This window comes from Polypterus senegalus, chromosome 10, assembly GCF_016835505.1.
Source record: "Polypterus senegalus isolate Bchr_013 chromosome 10, ASM1683550v1, whole genome shotgun sequence".
NCBI classification, from domain to species: Eukaryota; Metazoa; Chordata; class Cladistia; order Polypteriformes; family Polypteridae; genus Polypterus; species Polypterus senegalus.
This window is the reverse complement of record NC_053163.1, coordinates 164,345,207-164,366,539: the sequence shown is the minus strand read 5'-3', so window position 1 is coordinate 164,366,539 and position 21,333 is coordinate 164,345,207. Positions and strand designations below refer to the sequence as shown.

The following is a 21,333-nucleotide window of genomic DNA, read 5'->3' as shown; positions in this document are numbered from 1 at the left end:
AATGCACAGAAGCCTCTGTCCAGAATGCAAAATTTATACTTTGTGAGGCCCTGGGATAAACAAGAAGAAAGAGGAGAGAGAGAGAGAGAGAGTTAGAGTAACAGTCCTTACCAAGTAGCCCGCCTAGATGTCACTTGCAAATAAAGCACAACGCAGTGACAGCGTCACCGTCACACACATGAAAACATTAAAATGTACTTTCATTTTGACATCCTTTTCTCTTCCAATCCCATTACAAAAGACGTATTAAGTCACTTTTCAAAGCTGCATTTAGCCTCATTGCTTACTCAAGGTGGCACCGATGATTAGGCATCACAAGTAAAAGAGAGCTTGGCATTTGGGCACATGAGGACAAATTTTAATTTATAGAGTGCATTTAAAAACAACAGAAGTCGACCAAAGTGCTGTACAGCATCCATAAATATGCCAGATACACACAACACAGTATATATATATATATATATATATATATATATATATATATATATATATATATATATATATATATACTGTATAAACACTCACATACAAGTTTAGAAAGCCAAGTCAGAATGACAGGCTCGCAGGTGGGAGTTTAAAGTTGGTGCTGACCTCGTATGAGAAGGTCGACTATTCCAAAGTTTAGGTGCAGAATTTGGCACAGCCAATAACTTCTGGTCGGAGGACTTCGGCGATCGTGAAGGAGATTAAGGGTGCAAGAGGTCGGAAAGATAAAAGGGGGCTTAAAAACCAAACAGTGAAACTTGGAACTCAATCCAGTGGCAAACAGGAAGCCAGTGCAGAGACACCAAGACTGGTGGCACGGGATTCTGCCTGGCAGAGGCACTGCGGTCGAGCCAAAGACGAGAAAGGGATGACTGATTAACTCCCGGGTGTAATGAGTTGTAACAGTCAAGCCGAGAAGAGACAAACGCATGAATTAGTGTTTCAAAATCGAATTGCTGCAACTCGGTCGGCCATCAATCAGCACAGGACCTTACTGAGTGGTCATAACATATTTTGTAAGTCTGCTGGTGATTAGGTGAGGCAAGTGAACTTAAGGCTCAGGGACCTGCTGCTATTAGGATGGTAAGGATATCCCTGGACAGCCATTACCAGTCTTTGAATCGTCACCCCGTAAGAGCGGTAGACGTTGTTCCTACCAAGTAAAGCCTTTTGCAGGAAAGCTCGAGGTGACAGAATGGCATGGCTCAGTAGCGTCTAGCTTTGGCGTCAGGGTAGGACCACTCCTATGGGATGACAGCCTCATTCGGAATGCAAGATATGCTAACCTGGCCTGAATTGTGCATCACAGTACAGCTGCAAACGCTCCGCGTGCGAATCGTAAACGACAAGCCCAGACAGAGCAGCAGAAAACAAATTCATTTTACAGGCAGCTTTACTTTCTCGCACCCCGAAGGGAAATCTGACCAGTCGATAGCAGGTCTATTGATGCTTCACCATCTGCTAAACTGCTGAGTCCTGCCAGCAGAGCGAGGCCCTCTTAGCTCAGCAGCCGTGGCTTCATTTTCAGTCTACTGGTGATGCATTTGGGCCCTCGAGCATGAGAGCGGCATACAACATTTGTTGTTTTTTACCCCCATTTCAATTCATTCAGTTCTGTTTCAGCGAACAACCTCACTGACAAACACTGGCAGAATCACCTCGCTATCACATATATAAAAAACAACACACACTTTATAGGCCAATTGGTATAACTGAGGAGCAAAACGTTACAGTATGGGAAAGGCTCAAAATCAGAGTGAGATTTAATTCAATTTGCTAAAGCACAGGTAGTGCCCAGCTGAACGAATCTGACTAAGCATCTACAAGCAGGAAGAATTATATTAAAAACTTCTGATGGCACTGGATTTACTTGGAGATGAACCTCTGCTCTCCAGCTTAAAAGCTTAGTATCCAATTACAAGGCCGTCAGCAACTTGAAAATGAAAAGCCTTCCTTGGAACTCACAATCGCTCCGCTAATGACGGATGTCAACATATTTATAAGGCTGAGGCGCATTTTATGGCTCAAGATAAGGGGGTCTTTACATGAATGAAGGGCTCAAATAAATTAAGTAATGCTAACACAACAGGGAAGAGAAAAGCTTTAAGCAAAAGGGCCAAACAAACAAACAAACAAGCAAGGTCACAAGAGAGGGCGTCAAGGGACACATGAAGCGCAAAACAGTACTTGAACCAAAGCAGCACAGACGAGCGACACTCTCACAAAAACACGTGAATAGAACTAAAGTGAAGCAAACGAGGCCGCTACCTGAAAACACTCAGATAACAAACTCCTCAAAGGTGAGCACAGCAGCAAGCCTTGACTCATCATTAGCGGGGACCGAGTCTATTCTGGGACAAATCGGACAAAAGGTTGGAGTCAGCCCTGGGCTGGGCACCACTGCCAGGCAGACAACCACGATTGCTCAATCAAAGGGTAGAGTCGCCAGTCGGCTGGGTGACTCATACAGTAGTTAGCTTCACTTGCACTTCCGCGAGATTCACGAATTGAACGGAATTCACACAAAACAACGACGGAACCGGGATTTGAACTGAGGACTCCGGACCCTCTGGGGCGCACTTTGTAACTGGTAAATATCGGCTAGCGCTGACAGTCATCTGGCAAATACAAACTGAATGAAGACAGAATAGATGTGTTAAATGGGTAAGCACTCATTCTTGAACCTTTAAATCATTTAATTTTAAGTTATTTATCATCCTTAAAAGGATACGTGTCTGTTAACCAGCCTGTAAGTTCATCCATTTTCTATGTCTCTGTCATTCCAACAGATGGCACATCACAAACATTAATGCTGCTTTTACAACTGCCATAGATTGGAAGATGCAGAGAACAACACCCAACAAGGCCTGAGCTCACCAGGCCGAAGCAGAAGTGAAACACATTCCTCTCCCTATCGGCGACTTCATGACGGCTGTGCAAAATCAACCACCATGAACAACGTTCTGAGAAGATGCATCTGGCTTGACCATTGAGGCTGGAGCAAATGACCGACTCACTTAGCGACTTTAAATCTGTAAAACCTGAAGCCACACCACTAGGCACCAGAATGGCCTCAGCGTCCTCTCATTACGCCTGTTGAAGACTATGGAAGACGTCTGCGGTAGGTGATCCACGGTGCAATCCCATAAATGCATGTCACATGTACAATGGAGCAGGAGAATAAAGAACCCAACAAGTGTACTTAAACCAAATTGTCCGCCAAGCGCTTAACGTTATGCAAAACTCTAATCTGCAGATGAAAACCAGTAATAATTAACTAGACGGCAAACAGCAGACACTTCAATAACACAGCAACACAGAGCGTGGACTGAAAGTCTGCTACTGATGATTTAGATATCTGCCCATGAAAGCTCTGAATGATTGATTTAGAAAACAACAGTCTGGCAGACCAACCAGCTCAGTTCTCCGAGTTTAAGAGAGTCAGGTAGTTAGACGTTTTGTCGTGGTGCCGTCCCTAGGGTGCCCTTTTACTGTTCCTTTCAAACAGATTGACCCAAATCTCATCGATAGTCCCGGACTGTCAGGACTGACCTGACATAACTAAATATGTCTTTTACATCGGCTACCCCAGACGGAGAATCAGATCAGGCATGAGAAAGAGTTACACAATTATTCACGCCTCTCTATTATAGAAAATATCCTGGGACGAGACGAGACTTTTTTCAAGTGCCACCCTCCTCTCAAACCACGCCCACGGCCCTCTCACCTCTCATTGGTGTGAATGCTTTTGACAGACGCAGTTCCTGCACTCACAGCTCTTATACATTTTAAATGTTTTCCTCACTTTAAGTTCCTAATTAATGAAGACACATTATGTCCAAATGTTATTGAAGAATTTCATCACGAAGGGTTATCAACAGAAAAAATGAATACACGGGCAATCCTAGCACCGAGAAACGAAGTCAAACGAATTACCACAAAAATGTCAATCGGTTACACAGAAAATTAGTTAAAAACAGACTCTGCTGAAACAGTTGGTGGTGTTGGTGTGGAAAACATCAACTTACAATATCACAAAGAATATCTACAACCGTTAACACCGTCTGGTTGTCCACCGGCCGAATTACTGGAGAAAGAAGGATGTGTCCAAGAAAGGTAATGTAGTCCATCTTCAGGGGATAACATTAGACACCAAAGGAGATCTTGATATGCCATTCGTATTTAAATGTTAACAGCTTCCTGTTAGAATAGCAAAGACAATTAAGAAATCTCTGACAACATTCAAAAAAGTCATTTTATTTATTACAGATAAAGAAACGAAATTCACTCACGGGCAGATATATGTGGCGTTGTCACAATGAAAGTCCAAACACGGAATCAAAATTCAGTGCGATATTGACGAAAATGTAATTCAAAAAATTGTTTTTACTGAAGTTTTACTGTAAAAGTGTAAAAGTTTAAAAAGTATTTGAATGTTAATTTCAAAGCCAAACAGAACAAAAACGTATGACGCAACAAATACCTGTAAGGCAACATGAAACAGAATTTACTTTCAAATTATTACAGTTTACTATTTTTTAATATGGTTAATTACTTGCTGGGTGGCACGGTGGTGCAGTGGGTAGTGCTTCTGCCTCACAGTTAGGGGACCCAGTTGACTTCTTAGGCGTGGAGTTTGCATGTTCTCCCCGTGTCTGCGTGGGTTTCCTCCTACAGTCCAAAGACATGCCGGTTAGCTGCATTGGTGATCCTAAATTGTCCCTAATGTGTGCTTGGTGTGTGTGTGTGCCCTGCCCAGGGGTTTCTTTCCTGCCTTGTGCCCTGTGCTGGCTGGGATTGGCTCCTGCAGACCCCCGTGACCCTGTAGTTAGGATATAGCGGGTTGGATAATGGATGGATAATTGCTCGCTGTAATGTAAAATAGTTAGTTCTATTATGCATATGTGACAATTCCCATGAAAATAGCAATCAGTTTAAATTGTACATCCGCATCCCCACACGCGAGCGACAGAACCGTAAAGAGGCTAGCGGGTAGCACCGGGTAGAGGGGGATGGCGAGCAGGGGTCAGAGCCCCCTAGTATTCTATATGATAATGTCATGACTTTGGGTCCTCACAGGCTGTCGGTATTTATTTCTGTCGTTAGGTCGGCTTCGAGTGTTGCTAGGGGCGTGGCCTGTGATGTCAGGACCTATGAGTCATCGACATGACCGCTAGGAGTGCAAGTCCTTATCTGATTTGTGGACACCACGTCTTTGTGCTCTTTTCTTGCGTGTACTTTCAGTTTTAACCCTCTCATTCTCTCGACCATGACTATTGACTCTCGTATTGGGCTTCAGTTTGTTGAATTTTCGACCTATTTTTTGTTTCGTTTTGCTTTTTACGTGCCTCTCCTGGTTTTTGCTTAAATGTTTTTCTGCCAGTTCACAGACAGGACAAATGTGCCCAAAACATAAGCAGAGTACAAGTGTGATAAAATTACACAACCCGGAAAACAGACTACCAGGCGGCTCTCTGTCTCAGCATGTTGATTGTTTTTTCGTTCAACGTGGTCTGGCATGGCCCTTGGATGGAACAGCCAAAATAGACAGCATGGCATTAGTACTGCCTGAGCTTTGCAGAAAGGCTTTTGAAAAGGGCAAGAAGAACAAAACATAATCAGAGATGTGCAAAGAACCAGAACGTTAATCTGTCTTTCATCAAAACAAAAAGGGCAAAACTGAAATCACAGTCAAAAGTCAGAAAGAAAAAGGTCATATTAAGCTAGAAAATTCAAACAAAACGATCAACAAAGATTTCACTGGTTTTATTCCAATCTCGGTGAATTATGGGAAACATTGCCTAGTGTCACGCCTGAGGATCACCACCCAAGCTCTTCCTAGGTTTGTCATATCACCCAGACCGCTAACATTTTCTTCCTCCACAGTCTCAAGTACTGTAACTATCCAATGAGGTCAACTGACTCTGCCCTTTTAGGGTCCCAGAATTTCAAAAGGACGACTGCCCGGAAGACAACCTGAAGGAAGGAGCTCTAAATCTAACACCCCAACGGCAGAGCCGATTTCATAAGAAGCCACCCCTTAACATGGAGATTACTTTAGTTGATTTGCTGATGCCACTGAGTGCTGCTTTGTGTGACTGCAAGTAAATGGGGACCCCAAAATCCTCCAGTTGTCACGACCACCTCTCACTCGGATGACCACACTGGGTAACAGGGAACATGAAATGCACAAAATAGCAGAGCCTGTTGGTCATACAAAATGGCATTAAGAAAATAATCCAGTTTTTAATAAAGCCTTTGGGTACAAAACAAACTGCAGAAATGGATTCCTGGGGTACCGAAAACCTACGAAAAGATACATAGGAGAGCACAATCACTTTAGAACAATGAAAGAAGACTCCAATCGTAACAGCGTCTGCATGAATGGAGCAGCAGAGAGACGCAGATGGAGATGGAGAGACTAGAGCTGTGTATTGGCACTAATTTAAAGGGCACACCACTTGAACCAATGGGGAGTAGCGCTTTAAAAAGTGACATCAGCTCTTGAGCACGACTCCGTCCCCATTCCAGTGTAGCTGCTGGTCACCACTAGGCCCTTTCATGTCAACCCCCTGTATTCCCTCAGGCCAGATAACCAGCACTTGCGAGCTCACAGGTCTTTCCTCAGATCTTATCTACTGTATACCAGTTCTAACCTGTAGGAAGTACAACAACTGATTTCTAAAGTGTTATTTTTTCTAATTACATATTTTTACAACAAAATGATGACCGTTTTTATGAACCTCATACCAAATGGCATATAACATGAGACATACACAATGCATTTGTCCTCCCAATAGACGGTGCCTCACAAACATTTTCAGTAATAAAATGCATTGTAGGGTGGCACGGTGGGTAGCGCTGCTGCCTCGCAGTAAGGAGACTTGGGTTCGCTTTCCGGATTCTCAATGCGTCTACGTGGGTTTCCTCCCACAGTCCAAAGACATGCAGGTTAGGTGCATTGGTGATCCTAAAATTGTCCCTAGTGTGTGTGTGTCCTGCGGTGGGCTGGCACCCTGCCCGGAGTTTGTTCCCTGCCTTGCGCTCTGTGTTGGCTGGGATTGGCTCTGGCAGACCTCCGTGACCTTGTAGTTAGGATATAGCTGGCTGGATAATGGATGGATGAAATGCATTGTATTTGTTATTCCAGCAAATGACACATCACAAAAATTTGTTGTAATAAAATGCATTGTATTTATCATTCCAACACATGGCGAGTCACAAACATTAACACTGCTTTTACAAATCCCTTGCTAAATGGTGTATAACAGATACTGTCCATCTCACTTGTCACTCCAGCAGATGGCGCATCACAAACATTGGTCGTAATAAAATGCATTTTATTTGTCCTTCCAACAGATGGTGAATCACAAACATTAACATTGTTATTTACTTATCTTTTTATGAACCCCATACCAAATGGCATAACAGAGACACACACAACGCACTTGTCATTCTAACAGATGGGCTAAAAAGGGCTGCATTTGCCTCTGAACTCGCCATACCTGGAATGCGTTTGAAACAGTGGCACCAGCACAGTCATGGCAGCCCGTTACTGGCTGTCAGAAAAAAGGGCGAGCTTGTGGTATTTTGAAAATGTGAGCCCGGCTTGAAAAGTCTGTATGGAGTTGTGAAGTTTGTAACTTCCAGTCGTGTACTGTCACTGGTGTCAAGATCAGCAGCGTCCCGTCAGACTAAGAAGTCGTGTAATGCACTGCTGGCTTTTGAAATTTCCTGCAATTTCCTTTTCTTTGTTTTAAACATTCGAGAGTATTGATGTTGGCCGACTCCAAGCCACATTACCTCTGACCACAAAATGTGAAATAAGGTGCTTATACATTCTGCAGAGCTCTTCAGCACACAAAAGGCCTTTTCCTGTTACGGTGACCGTATTTTACAGCGGCCATTGTACCTTTTGTAATGAATGCAGGAGTAGCATTTCTCTTTTCTAACAAAGAATGATATCTTTTATTGTCACATCAATCGGATCAGCTCCACTAGAACTGATTAAATGGGGAAATTTTCCCATAAATGTGAATAACATGAAATCCTTGAAGTTAAGACTCTAAGAATGCTTGTCATTCCTAAGGCCATTGCTGTCAGCACTGTCTAGCTGCAAATTGTGTACAAAATGAGCGTTTCTGAAAGTTTATCCTGTGCCACAAAGAACGGCTTCAAGTATCCACAAAAAAACAACCAGATGGGACTTCTGTGGCGTGTTTTAGTTTTTTGGAATGTGGAGGAGCAGGAGGAGGACATTGGGAGCGTGTGCTGATTACAGGGCTAGATGCAGGTATGCTTAGCATTTCCTAAAATGATTTTCAGTTTAAAAAACACACCCACTGTGAGCTAACATTTTATCTTGTTACTTTGAATTAGATTTTTGTTTTTTTCTGTAATGATAAGACTTCTCAAGGGTTTGCTCCCACATTGCACCTAATGTGTCTTAAAGAGAAATCCGCTAATCATAACCCTGAAGTGAAGAAGCATGTTAGAAAGACGGATGGCTGGATGGCCTTAACTGTGTATTACCACATAAATCCTTTCACTACAGCGCATTCACTCAGAGTAATGGTGTAACGTACCCGAGGTTACGAACTGATCATCTCAATCTTAATTGTGAAGAACTACATGAAAATCGTGCTTTACCCCATTTCTCCTAAACAGACTCGGTCCTTTGTAAAAGCTACAACAATGTTAATAATATTAGCTTAAAGACTCTGGTGGTGGTAATTCCTCTCTGAACCACCGGGTGGTGCTGCATTCCAAGTCCTCTCCTCTTCCTCCCTCTGCAGACTGGATGATTGACAGCCTCACCACCTCTGATGTCACATCTGCCGTTCGTCCACCTGGACCCTCCTCTTGCTGCCTGGCCTGAATAATTGTTGCGACATCCTGGGACTCGCTCTTTCGTGAATCTCCGTTGATCCTGCAGACTACGCCACCATAAAACAGGACAAAGAACAAGATTTGGGGAGACACTGCAACCCCAGTTAAGTACAGGCCTGGCAGAAACAGTTGGAACACCAGAAGTGATGTCAGACGTGGTGAGGTTGTCAATCATGTATTTAACAGGAAGTGTCGCCATCTTGAATGGTCTAATTATAAACTTGCGTCCTCAGAGACATTCTTTTGCTGAAAAGCCTTATTGATTTTTTTTTCTTTGCTTTTACAATATATGGGGTTGTGGTGTTTCCCCAAATCTTCATCTTGGTCTCTGTTCTCTTTTACATTGGCATAGTATGCAGGATCAATGAAGATTCACAATATGAGAGAGAGTCCCAGGACGTCATGACAATTATGTGTGGCAGGCAGGAAGAGACCAATCCAGGTGGAGGTACACAAGAAGTGACATCAGAGGTGCTGAGGCTGTCAATCATCCTGTCTGCAGGACGAGGAAGAGGAGTTAGAATGCAGCGCCACCCTGTGGAACCATCAAGGAATTCCCACCAAGCGCTCCAGATTCCTCCCAGTGTTCAAAGTCATGTAAGTCAGGTGAATTGGTGACGCTAAATTGCATGTTTGGCATGAGTGTGTGTGCTCGCCCTACGATGGACTGGCACTCTGTCTTGGGCCCCCTTTGTGATGCTGACCATATTTTAGCTTGTTATGCCATATCACTCATGGGATCAGCAGTCTTTTGACCAGAGCTTCTTTAAAGGTGCTCTCAAACATTACCATGAAAGGTCTGCTGGGAAAAAAATATTTATTTATTTTGTGACGATGCGGGTTCTCTACAAGCTAATCGGTAATGTCACTGAGATGAGCTGACAAATGAGGACAAATCTCACATGAAGCCAGGGGATATTTTCAAAAAGTGCCCAATTGCTTTTATTAAAACCAACCAAAACAGTGTTGAGAAGTCACCAGTTTCAATAAATCCATAAAAACAAGTGTCCAGTGTGGATAAAAACCATCAATAAATAAATCCTTTAAAATCAGAGGCTAAAAATGCAGTCTCTCTCGTTACTCTCTGGCTCACCTCCGCCTCTACAGTATTTCCCCCGGCTCACCCATTGCTCCCTCAGCAGGTGGAGACTCAACAGCAACGAGCTCCTTCAACCATCCTCTGTCTTGGCTTCCCTACAGACTTCACTGCTGGACCGTCAAGGTCAGCTCTCCTCCCTTCATCCTTTGCGCCCCCATAGTCGCTCCTCGGATCCTTTGGGAGGACACCTGCCTTGCTCAACCCACTCACTCGAACATTCAGTGGGGTAGACTAGCCCATAGAGTGCCACCATCAAACGCTCCTTCGCGGGGCCCCAGCTCATTCTGTCTCCTCTTTCTAGGTGGCCAGATCCTCCTGCTTAGACTGCCTTTCCCGTTCTTTAACCTCCACCTCGATGCATCTATCTATCTATATCTCCCCGTATATATACATGTACCCTCGCATGCCTCCGTGGGCGCAGCACCTTAATCACACACCACAGGAAGACAATGAGGCAATCGAGATCGATCGCACCCACACGTGCAGGTGCAACTCGCTCCAACTACCTCATTAACTCCCCGCGGTCCGCACCCACGGCTATATGGGTTAAAACCTGGCCCCTTTTTTTTATTAAGCCGTGGACCCGCTATACCACATATTTCCCCCCCACTCAATAAACAGCTTAAAGCTTTATGAGGTCATTATAAACATGTCAAAACAACTGTGAAATCCAGGTAGAAGACTAATCAAAGTATTTACTTGGAAAAACATTAGCTTTGACTGCAGCAATCCCCAAATTCTAAAGTGGAGACGTGGGGTGGACAGCTTCTAGACTGTGAATCACGATTCTAAAAGGATGGGCAGCCCCCAATGTATGCCATATGTTGACTTTTCAAAGTTTATCAGACTGCCATAACTGTAAATACTCCAGCAGCTCATTAGCATTTCTTTTTCAAATCTCCGCTGATTCATATATCTGTGTTTTTGCTCCAAATGGAAGCTGTCTGGCATCTGACTTTTCCTTCAAAACATAATTATGGAGTTCCAGTGGACTTCCTTAAAGAGTTCAGTGCTGCTGAGAGCAGTGATCAGCTGCTCTCGTCATTGAGAATAATGGTGGATGAACGTCGTATGCAGTGTCACTCAGTAAGAACTTTAACATAAAACTGGAAAAATGCACACAATTTGTTTTCTATAACTCCTGCAAAGTGATTATCTAATCAATTTACAGTAAGGCCAGGGGACAGCGTCTCTGTCTGTGGACTGCAAAATTGACAGCTGGCAGAAAATGAAGGAGAGACGAACATCGCTTGTGGACTTCCAAAAAGACTGCAAACAAAAAATGGATGGGCATGATGAGAGAGCCGAGAATAAAAGAGCAGACCGCACTGCCATGAAGAATAAAATAAGTTCTTTATTGTGACACGTCAAGAGTACTAATCTTCAGCTAGCACAACATACACATAACATCCAACACGAGGCAGTGCTCACTGGGAAGGTGCTCTTTTGGAATTGCAGCTCACACTCGAACCTTTACACATCCCTCCCAGTGTCCTCAGCAGGCGTAAGACAAGACGACTACGCCACAATAGAAGAGGTGACACTTTAGTGTTGGTACTGCAAAAACGCAGCTGCCACTCATTAACAGGACTGTAACTGTGGCGTCTCTGGGTCTTCATAATGCTTCTAAAACCTCAGTAGACGGGTTCTTCATCTCTCTGTGCAGTGTGGCATATTGGCATGATGGTAAAATGACTTGTTAACATAAGTCTTACACTAAATATGCACTTCTTTTGTCGTAATACCTCCATTGTGCTTAGTGAGCAAGGACATGTACAGGTTCAAGTAGGAGCTGCAATTCTAAAAGACCACATTCCTAGGTAGCACGTGCCCTTGCTGGATGCCTGGTCTCGGACCTCTCGGGATCTTGGTGTGGCATCATAGGCTCATTCAGTGGAGTTCAACGAGACAAACCGGCCACAAATGGTGAGGGTGTGCTGTTACCGACCTCAACTGGGAGCACAAGCTCTGAACCAGCACGAGGATTCAACTGAACTCTTTGTTGATAACAATTTGTTAAGCATACAAAAATATAAAACAATGACAGTGCACACCTAGACAATCAAAACATATCTGGAGGGTTACGTCACATTCCTGCTCGGCTTTGGTCACAGCAGTGCAGGTGGTGATGATGCTACTGTGTAGCAGCACTGCATGATTAATGTTGTCGTAAATGTATTCTGTGCCGAGTCCCGTCTTTCGTAGCGTTGTCCTGTTTATGTGGTCTGTGTGTGTCTATTTAAATATGCTCCCCTGGAAACAATAGGGCGGGGAAGGATAACACCGTGGAACCGTGGCCCCTCATGATAATTGGTCCTGTCAATTCCATCCCCTGCATCTGAGCATTTGCTATTTAAACAGAAGGACAGAAATAAAAGACCGCCAACTCACTACAGAAACAGGAGAAGACACAGATTCAAATCATTCGCACCTTTGTCTACCTGCCTCTTTCAACGCCCGACAACAACAGCTTTGCACCGCGAAACCCCGGGGTTCTGCTTCACGCCACATACCGAGGATAAGCACGGTGAGACTGTTTCTTGTTGTCTGGGGAGAGGAGCAGGCCATCATTATCTTCCGTGTACTTTCCGTAGGACTGTTTTTCCCAGGATCACAAACATTATCCAATTTGTGTTCAATCTTCTAGACCTTTATGTGTGTTTTGTACTTTCTGTGTGTCTTAGTGAGTTCGTGTTCAGTGTGGGGTCGATGGAGGGTTTGTATTGGATATTAACTTTGGGCTGCACTTTTTCTTTTGATTATTACTTTCTACCAGACACTTTTGGGGTTGAATGTTAAGTCGGGGTTGGTTGGGGTATGATAGAGATATATATATATCTCTATATATCTCTCTATATATATATATATATACTGTTTGGTGTTTGTTCATTTCTTTATTTAATCAATACACACTCACTTTATTATTTTACATACTTTTTTTTTTTGGCTCATTTTTGATCATTGATTGGGGGAAGTTTATTTGAAAGAAGTAAATCTTGTCGGGTGTAACGTCTTCAACTTGGTGGTGTAGCTGCCGGTTTGGGAGAGCGAGTCGGCCATTACAACTGTGCGTTGTGTTCAAACTGCAACCAACAACTCCGTTTGGAAGCCTCCATTGTGGCAAAGGCCCTGAACGATCTTTGTGAAACAGAAGAGCTGATGGGGCCTTCAGGCAGACAGATTATCATCAGGCATGGACCCTCTCAGGCAGCAGGTGACCAGAGGAGCTCCGGACAGAGATATTTATCATGCATTTTCCTAAATATTATTGGTCTTTTATTCAAACCCCATTTCTGTAAAAGTTGGGATATTTTCCAAAATGCAATAAAAAAAAACAACTGTGATACGTTCATTCATGTGAACCCTTCTTTAACTGACAAAGATCTTCAGTAGTTTTACTGGCCAACTTACTTGTGTCTTGTAAATGTACACGTGTTTAGAATTTGATGGCTGCAGCACACTCAACAAGAGTTGGGACCGAGTTGAAATAAGACTGGGAAGTGCACAGAATGCCCAGGTAACACCAGTTTGGAATACCCCACATTGAGCAGGCTAACTGGTAGCAGGTGAGCTACCATGACTGGGTATAATAGCAGGCGCTTTTATATCCATCAAGGGGTTTGGGTCTCGTCAGCAAGCATGGGTCGTGGCTCACCCCTTTGTGTCTAAACTCATGACAGAATTGTTAGTCAGTTCAAAAGGAACGTTTCTCAACACAAGATTGCAGGGAATTTAGGTCTTTCAGCATCTACAGTACATAATATTATGAAACGATTTTGAGAATCCAGAAACATCTCAATGCGTAAAGGGCAAGGTCGGAAACCACAGGTGAATATGTGTGATCACTGAGCCCTGAAGCGAAGCTGCCTAAGAAACCGTCCTGCTACGGTGACAAATATGGACACCTGGGTTCGTCAAACCATTGTCACTTAACACAGTCCAGAAATGCAACTTAAAACTGTATTGCACAAGGAGGAAGTCACACATCGACTCCATGTAGAAATGCTGGCGAGTCCTCTGGGCCCGAGCTTGTCTCACATGGACCAAAAGACTGCAGAACTGAGTGCTGTGGTCAGATGAGTCCACATTTCAGCTTGTTTTAGGAAAGGAAAAAAAAAAGTGCCAAAGATGAAAATGACCGTTCAGATTGAAAAAGCCAGCATCTGTGAAGGTATGGGGGGGCATGAGAGCTCACAGCTTGGGTAAGTGGCGTGTATGTGATGGTACCCATTGAGGCATAGATTAGGATTTGAGAGAGACAGGTGACGTCCAGGCTTATTTCAGCAGGGCAATGCCACACCACATTCTGCACGAGCTACAAGAGCGGAGCTTCGAAGACATAGAGAGTGTGTGCTTGATTGGCCTGCTGCCAGCCCAGATCTGCGTTTTCTATCGAAAGTGTGTGGCACAACATGAAGAGGAGAATCACACAATGGCCACCACGGACGACTGCTGAGTGACGCAATGGTCTCAACTCTAAATTGGTGCATATTTACAAAATACAATTAAGTCAGTCAGTAAAACTATTGAAAATCTTCTCTTTGTAATTGTGTCAGTTAAATAAAGGTTCATGTGAATTAACATATCACAGATTTTTATTTTCATTGCATTTTGGAAAATATCCCAAGCTTTTTGGAAACGGGGTCCGTATTTTTAGACTCTTATTCTGGCAGCGTCACAGACAGGCAAATGAGCTTAAAACGCAGATTTTTGTTTTCATCTGTTGTGTAATATGAATTTCTCTTCATCGAGATTTCCTCTGTCATCCCTCCTCCTCAAACCTGAGCACTCTTTAAAATGTGAAAGTGCGGTTTAATAGTGGTGTGATCAGGAAAGAACAGAATGCAAGGAAAAGAAACAGCGGAGAACCCAGAATTCAGCTTTAGGTAATGCCAGTTCCTTTCAAACTGAGGGAACAGAGTAATGGGTTCCAGTGGTGCTAATGCAATTACAAAGGTTTCTCTAACAAGCAGTTTCTGTCAAAAACACAAACATTTCTGGGTGGCCCCAAACAGGTCAGCCTGATGGTATAACTGAAGGCTTTGAACTGAAAGGATGCTTGGCCTTCTTGCCTACCTGCTCAATGACCGTGGACGACTGCCGTCTAATAATCGGACTACTAATGCTGGTACAGCAAGTGAACAGCGGTGCTAATGCAATTACAAAGGTTTCTCTAATAACCAATTAGCATGTAAACCTGACTAATGAAGGGATATGCCAAAGGAGTTGGCCATTACGAATTGCTGCTGAACATGGGCCTTTGCAGCCATAGGTGAACAATAAATGAAAAATGAGCCATTCCAAGGAGGACTAGATATTATAAACACTACTGCCATGGCAATATTTTTACATCAATTTAACAGCATCTTAATAATGAAAGGTGTCAATTTCTATCAAAAACATGAACATCTCTGGGTGACCCCAAAGTTTGGAGCGGTAGTGTACATCCACAAGCTTTAACAGCAACATATGCAGGTTAGGTGGATTGGCGATTCTGAATTGGCCCTAGTGTGTGCTTGGTGTGTGGGTGTGTTTATGTGTATCCTGCGGTGGGTTGGCACCCTGCCCAGGATTGGTTCCTGCCTTGTGCCCTGTGTTGGCTGGGATTGGCTCCAGCAGACCCCCGTGACCCTATTCGGATTCAGCGGGTTAGAAAATGGATGGATGGATATTATGAAATCCCATTGCCATGAGGATTCCGAATCACGGGGTATGCCGCTTATGCACTCTGAACTATTACAGTAATTCAATACTGTGGTCCACGAGACTCAGAGGTGTTCTGTCCGGATTGCAACACAGTATTACACTTTAAATGAAACCCTCCACCTGCGTCCTTGACCCAATACCAACAAGGTTTTTCAAGGAAGTATCAGACGCGCTTACTGATAATATTCTTGACATTGTAAACTCGTCATTAGATACGGGGGTTTTCCCAGACTGTCTTAAGACTGCTGTAGTTAAACCCCTACTCAAGAAAAATAATCTTGACCCTCTGCTTTTGAAAATTTTAGACCCATCTCTAACCTGCCCTTCTTAAGTAAAATTCTAGAGAAGGCAGTAATTATGCAGTTAAATGACCACTTAAGTAAACATGCTATTCTAGATAAATTTCAGTCAGGTTTTAGAACTAATCACAGTACAGAAACTGCACTCGTTAAAGTAGTAAATGACTTGCGATTAAATGCAGACAGAGGCCATTTATCTGTTCTCATCCTCATCCTCCTCGATCTGAGTGCCGCATTTGATACCATTGATCACAATATTCTTAGAAATCGCCTTAGTCAATGGGTGGGCCTCTCTGGAAATGTCTTAAATTGGTTTGAATCTTACCTAGCAGGGAGAAAATTCTTTGTTAGTTGTGGTAATCACAACTCAAAGACGCATGATATCCGATATGGTGGTCCACAAGGCTCTATCCTAGGTCCGCTTCTTTTCTCAATCTATATGCTTCCGTTAGGTCAGATTATCTCAAGTTACAACGTGAGCTACCACAGCTATGCTGATGACACACAGCTGTACTTATCAATAGCACCTGATGACACCGACTCTCTCGAATCACTTTAAGATCTCTGCAGTAATATATGTTTATATGGAAACATACTGCACGTCTAAATTTAAAATATATGTCTGAAAACATGTCAGGGTTTTACTAGGTGGCTCATGGTACTGAACAAAAGCAATTGGGGGGTGTGCAAAGGATAATATTTTTGAACATGAATAATACCAAAAAGCTAACAAGAGCAATGAGTCTTCCACTGGTTTAAGCACTGAATATACCACAGGAAACCTAAATCACAGCACAATAAACCAGCATGGTCACCACAACATGGCACTATGCAGAAGCCACTCAATCAGACTAATTCAAGGCATAAGGCAAGCGTAAAGCACCACACGAAAGTCCACCTTCTGTGAGGACTAAACCCCTGGCGACCGCCGTCTACTAACCATTGCAATCTGGTCCAGTTCGCCGGCGTGCGATCGGATTGGCAGATTTGGAAGAATTATTTTGTTTGATTTCCAGAAATGTTCAGGTGATCGCAGGAAGGCTGGGTAGACAGTGGTATGCATTGCTTATCTGAAAAAAAAGAAAAAAGTCAAAGTAAACGTTGGTGCTTTACATAAACTCAAACCTGTCTCTTTCCTCTCCCCTTACTGTAGGTGAATGTGCCAAATTCAGTACGCATGTTAAAAAGCACAGACATACGGTGGATTAAGAAGACATCAGACCCCTTTAACGTTTTGCACACTTGACTGAGTTGTAGATTTCATTTTAAATGGACACTTTTACCCATCAGTCTACACTCAATAATGACAAAGTGACAACATGTCTGCACTAAGGTTAGCAAATGTATGCAAAATCAAAGTCTGACTTCACTCCTTCCTAGAAGTGTTCAGACCCTTTGCTGCAGCTCTCCACATTCTGTTTGATTCAACTCTCCTTGAGATGTTTCTAGAACTTGACTGGAGTCCACTGAAGGCCAACTGAATTGAATGGACAACATTTAGAAAGACTCATGGGTACCTGTGGATAGAAGTACCGCTGTTCTCACTGCAGGTTAGGACAAAAAACAAACTACGAAGTCCAAGCAACTCTCTGGAGACCTCCATGATCAATTTGTTTGAAAGCATAGACCTGGAAATGGAGGGAACCTCCTAACTGAAGCTGTGAGTTTTCAAAGCAGCACCGTGGCCTCAAGAATTGTGAAATGGATGAAGTTTGGAACCACCAAAGCTCATCCTATAGGTGGCTGTCCAGCCAAACTGAATAACAAGGAAAGAAGGGCCTTGGTCAGCGAGGTGACCTCAACGGTGGCTCTAAAAGAGGAGAAGCTATCAGAAGGACGACCATCTGAGCAGCACTCCATTAATCAAGAGTTGATGGAAGCCACACTTGACTAAAAGACACATGACAGACAGCTTAGACCCTAACACTCTCTGATCTGATGAGACAAAAACTGAACTCTTTGGGCAGAACTCCAAGCCGTCAGTCTGATGAGGACCACCGGCTTAATACCATCGCTCTGGTGAAACTTGGTGGGAGTGCAGGGACAGAGAGACAGGTCAGAATTGAGAGACGGATGAATGCAGACCTGTTTTCACTTTGTCATGATGGGGAGATTAACGGGCACAAAATGGCAAATCTCTCTTTATTATATAAAAAAAATCTTGGGATGAGACGAGACTTTTTCAGAGAGATAATTTCATGTCCTGTGAGACGAGACTTTGTGCCAACAGATGAAGTGAAAACCTAACAGATCCAAGCGGGAGCAGAAATAAAAGACAAACAATAAAAGAAGAAAAGAGAAAGAGTAGATGACAAAGTAGAACGTCAGAAAGAGGTTCAAAAACGTTGGCACAATACACGTGCAGAGCAGGTTAGAGATTATGAAAGTACTAAAATGCAAAAGTCTCAAAAAAGTGATAGTGAAGATCGCATTAGCGTTAACAAATGGAAATTATTACTCGTGAAATAACAGAACAGCGAAATGAGATTGAATATATGGACAAAGTGATATGACAGCAGTATGTAGATATTGTTTGGCTTTAAGGTTTAAGTCGGAGACTTGTAGATCGTCAAATTTGTGTTGTAGTGTTTCATGCCAATGAAGAGGCCGATATGCAAGAAATAAAAGATTTGTTATTTGCTGAAAGTGAAATCCACAAACACTATCAGGCAAAATATCCAAATCAACAATAATCTGTTCGCGTTCACATCATTCAATGCTCAAAACCACTTTGTGCAGACTTACACGATTCAGGACCACACGCTATGAGAATCTGTGGTCCCGCACCAATTAAAGCAACGACAAGTTTAATTTCAAAGAAACCACAATGCGGTCAGGTTCGTATTTATGATCACGGAGAAGCGATACAAGAAAGAATCGAAAGAGGTGAAACGATCAGTTTTAGTACAGTGGATTGAGACTTGTATTTTAAAATGAGTTCATCAAGAATACGGGACACAGTTGGAAACTTGTGAAGGGTAAATTTCGCACAAACATTAGGAAGTCTTTCTTTACACAAAGAACGATAGACACTTGGAATAAGCGACCAAGTAGTGTGGTAGACAGTAAGACGTTAGGGACTTTCAAAACTCGACTTGATGTTTTCTTGGAGGAAATAAGTGGATAGGACTGGCGAGCTTTGTTGGGCTGAATGGCCTGTTCTCATCCAGAGTGTTCTAATGCTCTAATGATCAGATGTATTAGAAATTCTACAGCCAATAATGGATGCAAATCCATACGTCCAAAAGTATCGCACTTTACACGACATTTATCTGAAAAACACAAAGACGTTTTCTTGCATTTCTATACGAATCTGAAAGATCACAGTCACATGTACAGTATGATAAACCAACATGTGACGAATGGTCAGCAATAATAGTTTCGAAAGACGGAGATATCAAAGACAGAGTTGATATTCGTGTTTATCCATAAGCACAGCACGATACGTCACAAGCAGCAGGTCCACACACGGAGGCTGGCGAGCGAAGTGAGCAGAGGGCAGTTTATTAAAATGAAATCTACAACACAATGAAGTGTGCAGAAAGGTGAAGAGAGTCTAAATACTTTCTAGATTCACTGTATTTCTTAAAAAATAATTACATAAAATATACTTCTGTTTTGAATTTGATTAGTGAGAGGTTGGTGAACAATGGATAGATGGATGAATTCAATCTCCTAGGCAGTGATAACTTTATATTAACTCTTAAAGGAAGATGGCATTCTCTCCCCTTTCCATTCCTGCAATGGCCCTTTTATTTGGTAGCTGAAGTCTTGTGGACGGTTTTATGGGTTCCCATTGTGGTTCACTGCAGCCTGGCAAGACTCAGAGGGTTTCTCATCACACCTGTCAGGGTAAACTTCAGTCCTCTTTTGGTTTGGTATCTTAATCGGCACACAAAAGAGGAGCATTCGGGGTGCAGCAGAGACAGAGACCCGCCTGACGGAGTCCACCAGCTGTGAACGCCCATCAGCCGCTGGCAGGACTCACAGCTTCACAGCTAGTTGGTGGCCATTTGTGGAGAAGCAAACCTCTCAACAAAAGCGCTTAAACTACAAAAGAAAAATCCTCCTTGTACCTTTAGTACCAAGGGAAATGTAAATACAATGACAATGTTTAAATTAAAACAGTCCCTTGGCTGTGTTCAGACACACTAGTCTCTAAGGGTGCATGAAAAAATATTTTGCCTGCCTTTCATAATGACTGCCTGGTTTTGAGCATAAAAAGGCCGTATATAAAATCAATGGGGCTTGTATGTACAAAGGAAAGCACACTCATTTAAATGAATTTAAAATTAAGCAACCAATGGACACTAATTCAGACCATTCAAACAATGCTATTCTATCTAACTGGGATATTTTCCATATTGTTAAACAAACTATCAAATAATTTTATATAGGAAACAAAATAAATAAATGAGCAATGCTAGTCTTGTGTTTCGTTCGATACATGAAGTCGCTCCATGGCAGCTTGGCGCCTTCAGTTTAGGAACAACAACAACAAAAAAAAAAATTAAAATAACGGTGCACGTTCTGGAAGAAGAGCCGTGGCAAACGGACAGGCTCAAAATAACACAAGCAGGCCTCCCAGACTCGGCTCGTCTCAGATGCGGCTTTATTAAAGTGTGCTGCAATGCCATTTTTGTACATAAGAAAACAGAATTTAATGACAGGTGTTTTTCTGTAAACTCGTTATCTGTTTTGCTGAATTTAATTACTGAAATGTGTTTTCCTCCTACAGACATGCCCGATCCACATTAGTTGCAAAATAATTATGTTTATTACGATTAAATTTGACATACAGCTCCTCAATTACAATCTGTGTACTTTGGAAATGTTAATAACCATTTAGAAAACATGGAAAATAGCCAGCATGGACAATATTTGCTTGATGTGCTTTAATGGCGTGGATTAGACCTGAAACATTATGTCAGCCTGGACATCATTAGAGTTGGGTACTGTATATAAATATGTGTGTGTGTGTGTGTGTGTGTGTGTGTGTAAATATATGGAGTAGTGTATATACATGTGTGTGTGTGTGTGCATATCGATTATATGAAATGTACAATAGTCGACTTATTAAAATTAAATTACATTAATATTCATACAGTGCATTTCAAATTAAATGCTAGAGCACAGTTCAGCTGCACACATTTACTAACATTCTATATAATTAAAACTCCATTTGACAAGTACATACAAATGCATACATAAAATGTAAGTATATAATAAATATATATACTGTATATAAGAGTCTATGCATGGAAGTGTGTGTGTCTGTCTGTCCAGCCTGGAAGCTCAAAGAAAGCCACTTTGTCGCCAAAGTGAAACTGCCGAGAAAAGAGAATTTCGCTTACC

The 21,333-nt window shown here is 42.6% G+C and overlaps 1 protein-coding gene across 3 annotated transcripts in view; it reads right to left on the bottom strand.

Annotated features, from left to right (window-relative positions):
* The window catches only part of elavl4 (ELAV like neuron-specific RNA binding protein 4), a 240,210-nt gene that overhangs the window by 197,556 nt on the left and 21,321 nt on the right, over window positions 1-21,333 (bottom strand). For all 3 annotated transcript variants that reach the window (XM_039767262.1, XM_039767256.1, XM_039767257.1), the window contains exon 2: window positions 16,919-17,048. In XM_039767262.1, coding sequence (XP_039623196.1) covers window positions 16,919-17,041 — 123 coding nt within the window. In that variant the 5' untranslated portion in view covers window positions 17,042-17,048. The remainder of the gene's footprint in view (window positions 1-16,918; window positions 17,049-21,333) is intronic.